Raw genomic sequence first — 6336 nt, 5'->3', positions numbered from 1 at the left:
GTATTAGACGAGTATAGACAGTCAAAATTGAGAATGTCAAAATCAAAACAAAAATAATGTCAAATTGTGTACCTCAGAGATGGCGCGATTCCGATTTTTTTAAGGAGTCGTGAGAATCGCATGAATCCGATTCCGGAATCGGATTCCATTTTCGATTCACCTGACAGATGAATCGAAAAATGTGAAATCTGACTCTTTTCAAGCAGGAATCGCAAATGTAATATGATTCGCGATTCCGGTAATTTGATTCTCGCGACTCCGATATTTCGATTCTCGCGACTCCGATATTTCGATTCTCGCGACTCCGATATTACAATTCTCACGACTCCTCATTACGATTCTCACGACTCCTCATTACGATTCTCTAGACTCTCACAATGAACGAAATCACCCAAATTCAATTGAAAAGCACAATAGTCCAGGAAAAATAGCATTCCATTGGGAAAAATGGGGGAGAAAGCTGAATTTTGGTATACTGGTCCATTTTTTTGTGCTGAACACGAATCCGATGAGTCCCCGGTCGTCCCTGGTGTGCGTTCTCCCCTATTGTGGATCTAAGCCCCCAAAACCAGTTTTTTGCAATTTTCTCCCCCGCATTGCATTTTAGCGAGAAATAGGTGGTCGGATAAGAATCTACGTCAAATTTCCGATCTAGTGATATATCAACTTTCTTTCTACCCCCAAGGGGGGTGGAACCACAACCATTCCAAAAAGGGGGTTCCCCAAAAAATACATAAGGGCTATAGGCGCCTAAGAGGGGTGAAATGGTCCCCAAAAGCGTTTAACATGAAAGGTGGGTACCATAGAGAAACCTCTGCGCAAAAAATTTCAGATCCACACCCCCTACCCTTTTTGCGGAGCCCCCTTTTTTGAAATTTCAGTAGCACTTTTCTCAGCCCCATTTCAACCGATTTTGAAAATTTTTCTGGAAGTTATGTATATCCTTGATAGGTATTCACACAAAAATTTTCAACCCCCTCCCCTCAAATTTACCCCTCAAAATGGCGTTTTTTTCATTTTTTTATGCCTATTAACAATCAAGATTGCGAGGTACAATTTTGTAAACACGTTTTTTGGATGTATTTTTGGCCCCCAAACATCATATACTATATTAGAAATTTTTGCTTTGGTGCGCCGTGGTGAAAACTTGGAATAATGTATCGTAGGGGGGTGGGGGGTGAAATGGGAATTTTGAAAAAAATAACTATCAATGAGTAGGGTATCGTTTTCATATGATTCGATACCGCTGAGCACGAATATGACCTCAGATTTTCTGCTACACTCACCTACCCCTCTCCACAGCCCCTCAGCCCCCCTCAATTTTCACGATTTTCGAAATATAGTTATTTTGATGATGTTGGTGTTGTTTTCATATGATTCGATACCGCTGAGCACGAATATGATCTCCGATTTTCTGCTACACTCACCTACCCCTCTCCAGAGCCCCTCAGCCCCCCTCAATTTTCACAATTTTTGAAATAAAGTTATTTTCGTGATGTTGGTTTCATTGCTATGGGAAAATTACATAAGTTCATTGTTATTGTACATAAAATTTCTCGTAGAATCAGCTACAGTACATGGCTCCCTCTCGAGGGGGGTGGATCCTTCAATTTTTTTCCACGCAGAAAACGCAACAAATCTGTATGTGTACTGGACTGTATAGGTCTGCGGAGCATATGTGGCATAATAATTATTCATGATAACTGTAACTTGAGTATGTATGAGTATGTATTTTATAATTCAATGACTACCTACATAAAAAATCACAAGAAAAAAAATATGGTAACGAAATACTTATAAAAAAAAGTAAAGAATGTTAATTTGTGATTCACTTAATCCTCACCATCACTTGCTGTAGCTGATTCTACGAGAAATTTTATGTACAATAACAATGAACTTTAGATCTTTGTTGTAATGTAACTTGTAAACAATTTCATGCTGTTTTTTATTTTGTTAACAAAATGAATTAATAATTAATTAGGCATTAATAAAATGGTTTTCTGTGAGTAATTTGGTTGGTCCTTACTTCAAAAGACTCATATTTCAGAATTGGCAATCAGATAAATGAATGAACAGAAACAGAATTGAATTTGATAAATTTTCAAAAAAATTACCAAAGATAAAGAACGTCATATTTTGCAATTAATAATTTAATTGCCAAAAAGTTTTGCATTTTGCTAAAATTATCGATCATTCAATTTTGATTTTTGACAAAAATTCTCGCTTTTTCCAGTTTTTCCGAAACTGACAAAGATTTATTGGTTTTTTGGGGGGGGAGGGGGGATTCTTCAACAAATAATGTGAATGAAAAAAGCATCATTTTTTCGAATATGTGTGAAACTGCTGAATTGAAAAATCAGTGGAATAAGTAGAATTTATTTCTATCTTACATTTACAGATATTATTTGTAATATTCCTGAATTCATTGAAAAACAAAATACAGCTACAGAACAACAGAATGTATTTTCATTTTTCAATTTATTTTATTTCTTGCTTTTTTAATTAGGTACCAGTACAGACGAGCCTTTATATTTATTTACTCATGTTTGTTAGAATGTTCATTTCATCTTCAATGCTTCATTTTTATGAAATTTAAGGAGTTGTGATGGGAATCTGGCTGGAGTCGTGAGAGGAATCTGGTTGGAGTCGTGAGAGGATCCTAAGATGAGTCGTGAGTGGAATCTGAATCGGAGTCGCGAAAGGAATCGGAATCGAAAATTACGATTCGGATTCGGATTCCTATATCTGGCGAATCTGATAAGCGGAATCGGGACTCAAAATTTTGTGGAATCACACCATTTGGAATCCGATTCTCAAGCTCCTGGAATCGCGCCAACTCTGGTGTACCTATTCGATTTTGTTGAATATTGAATTCTCTTTCTTACAGTAGTTACTAGTTACAGTTTACAGTCAGTTTTAAAAGAAAAATATTAAGAGACAAAATTTAAAATGTGGACTTACAAAATAGGTATTACAACAATACAATTTTCTTTCTATTCGAACGCCCGAACTATTTTTCAAAAATTTTCATTTTTTCACTTCGAGACTGTAGAGAAATATCGGCGAACAACAAACATCCAATGAAGCAAATTTTCATACTTTCCTTGAATATAATTTGTGTGCCTTACTTCAAGTTCCTGTTCACTTTGGGAAGGTCTCGGGAAAAGATTACAATGAAAGTTTACTACTTATACTGTAAATACTTTCATAACATAACATAGTCAGTAGTTTTCGATTTAATCGATTCTTCTATTTTGAGACAAATTAAAATCAAATTTTTACTAGAATGAAACATGAAGTTAACGTGCATACTAGATTGATTTTTTACACCTTTCGAGTGTTCAGACAAGACAAGAAAGAAAAAAAAATTAATAACGAAATACAAGATGAAGAAGATGATTATGAAATTAATTGTCATGAATAAGGAAATTTAAGTAAAATGATCAAATGTGACCGCCTACTCAAAAGTGGCCATTCTGGTGTTCAACTGGGAAAATATAGTGAAATTGCGATTTCAGTTTTTTCAACATTTGACACGTCTTTTACGCGATTTTTTTCAACGTGTAGGAATGTTTGACGCTACCAAGAGCTATTTATGGGAGTTTATAAAAATATATAGGTACTTATTATGTATCTCATCCAGATGCTCAACATTTATTTTTCAGAATTTTTTATACAGATGAAAGCCCTTTAAAAATGCAAAAAAACTGCTTTTTCACGGGCTATCCCGCTAAAAATTTGTCGATTTTGTCCATAAAAAAAATTTCTCGCAATATTTATCATAAAGGAGGCCCAACAAGTTTTTCTATGTTAAGTAATTTTTAGCATAGAAATTGATTTGCAGAATTTTGGGAACCCCTGAATCCCCTTTCGGGTCACCCTCGTGACCAAAATTGATGTCTAGATTAATATCAACTCGAAAGTCGAAATACGTCATACATTATTATTGATATTTTAGATTTTACTCATTTTTATCAAAGTCAAGTTTTTTTTCAATTTGAAAAAAAAATAGTCAAGTTTTTTTTTCAATTTGAAAAAAAATCGATGATTTTTAATTTCTCTGAAATTCAAATTGCAATAGGTATATAATGTTCCTAATAAGTACCTACTTATTTCGAGTTGATATTAATCTAGAAATAAATTTTGGGCACTTAAGTGACCCGGAAAGAGGTCCAGAGCCAACATAGGTAGAAAAATTGAAGAAACCCAACAAGTGTGAGGTGTGGCTTGCTAAGTTGAAGAAAACTGAAAAATAAATTGAATGAAATTGAAAAATTACTCTGAAAAAATATAACAGATAGGTATGTATAGGTGCCTACTTATGTGAATTTTGTTTTTGAGTTGAATTGTTTCATTCTCTTTTTTCATGCCATTTGGAATTGGAATGTAATGTAGGCATAATTTTTCACTTTATAAGCTTACCTGTGGGAATTTCAACCGCAATCCTAATGGCTAACAATGCAAACTATCAAGTACCTACTACATTTTGTTTTGTTAGCTTAGCAAATAAGTGAACCTCGCACCACTGCACCAGTCTTACAAAGTACCTACGACTGAAGATCTACGCATTAGGTACTGTTTCTTTGGTTTTTTATAGTTTTTGTTTTGCTTTCAAACTCCGAAAAATAATGACGAGCGTATAGAGAGGTGATGAAGCCGATTGACTAAAGGTAAGGATTCAGTTTTCAATTTGAGTAATTTAGTTAGGTTAGGTTTTCACTTTTCAGTTCAAACTTTCAAATTCAAACTAAGTAACTTCACTCACGTCTCACACTCACAGTATGTAGAGTATTCACTGCTACTTCAAGTTTAAGTGTTTTTAATTTCCATTTTCATTTCACTACAAATAAGATAGAAATGATGGGCTGAAAAACATAGCCCGTAGGTAGGTATTCAAAATATTCTTCTGAACTTCATACAAAACAAAAGACGAAACTTTCATTTTTTATTTTCAAGTTCAGTTTTAAACCTTTTAGATTCGAAGTTTTTAGTGCGTCCGCCAACCAGCATACTTAGTTAGGTTCCATTTTCCAATTTTCATTCACAAAAATTCAATGCATTTATTAAATTATTTTTACCATCATTTTTGAAATTTTCATTTTTTTTTCGTTTTTTTTTCACTGCAATAGTAGCACAAATGACGTCATAGCATGTACCGTTGCCGATGTTTTCCTGTCGTGATCAAACGGTGACGTCTTGTGCCGACTCTAGGTCAATTTAGCAATCACCACGTTATCATTGCATTTTTTGAAACGAGTTGAAAATAAAACAATAAACGTATCTTGATCTTGAATTTTACAATAAATAATATAATATTTGCCGCTACAATTCGTTATGTCGTGCGGAAAATTGTTATAATTTCGAACTTCCTCACGATTTCGCTCTACAACTTCATGCTTTGGGACCTCTGGATGCTGAGTAAGTTGAAGATAATTTTGATATGATGATTCGTTTACATCTATAACGTGTACTGAACTACTGATACGTAGGTAATAAGCGATTATCTCAATTCATTTTGTTGATTTAATATGTACTTGAATCATGACGGTATTCTCCATTCGTACAATTTAAACTGGAAGAATTTCTCTGCTCCTGACCTGAGACAGGATTATCTTGTATTCGAGTGACAAATGTTGATTCCGACCTGTACGAGTTACAGATAAACTGTGCCATCTACGTCGATTTACTTCTTACCCTAATTTAATATAAGAAGAAAGTACTTTAATGACTCTCGGTTGAGCTCAACGATGTTATTCATCTTAATCTCAATCCTAAATTAATTATGAATTTCATCGAAACAAGATAGCTGCGTGTCAATAGGTCACAATATTCATATGTAGATATCCTCATAGTTTCTGAATACCTTCGTAGGATCTTTCAGAATGACGTGTGTTTTTAAAAATTTCCCTCGGTGAACTGATTTTTTACGTGTTCGAATGTATTATTGCTTTTCAAGGAAACAGTAAAAATGACGATAGCTCACGACATGTCGAAAATCCTTCGATAAGAGAGTACTTAATACATATAAGGGCATGTCACGTGTAAATAGCAATTTTAAAATTCAGTCCATCCTTTCGTTGTGTGTTACCATGTTCCGAAAAATTAGATTATGGTGTATGAAGGTGAGTAGGAGTGTTACTTACCGTTAAATTTTATGAATTTGTTATTATAGAGATTGTGTAAAGATGAGCAATAGCTATTATACTTATTATTTGTAATTCATCAGCGTAGAGTAGTTTGTGGGATAATACGATAAGTATTGAGTACATAGATCTGACCTTTCATAGATAATGCTGCAAAATACGTACCTACTTATGAATTTTTATTATGCTTAAT

At 34.0% G+C, this 6336-nt stretch overlaps 1 protein-coding gene across 2 annotated transcripts in view; it reads left to right on the top strand.

Moving 5' to 3' along the window:
* Positions 1–5243: 5243 nt before the first annotated feature.
* The window catches only part of Tpst (tyrosylprotein sulfotransferase), a 58926-nt gene continuing 57833 nt past the window's right edge, over positions 5244–6336 (top strand). Inside the window, exon 1 of one of the 2 annotated variants that reach the window (XM_065343452.1) lies at positions 5244–5418. Coding sequence is in view for 1 of the 2 variants with exons in the window: in XM_065343450.1 (XP_065199522.1) it covers positions 6033–6122 (90 nt within the window). In the remaining variant the exon portion in view is untranslated. Of the gene's footprint in view, positions 5419–5856; positions 6123–6336 lie in introns of those variants that run through there. The other variant, XM_065343450.1, reaches the window with a different exon arrangement.

Source organism: Planococcus citri, chromosome 1 (genome assembly GCF_950023065.1).
Source record: "Planococcus citri chromosome 1, ihPlaCitr1.1, whole genome shotgun sequence".
Taxonomy (NCBI): Eukaryota; Metazoa; Arthropoda; class Insecta; order Hemiptera; family Pseudococcidae; genus Planococcus; species Planococcus citri.
This window is presented reverse-complemented; position numbering and strand designations above follow the sequence as displayed.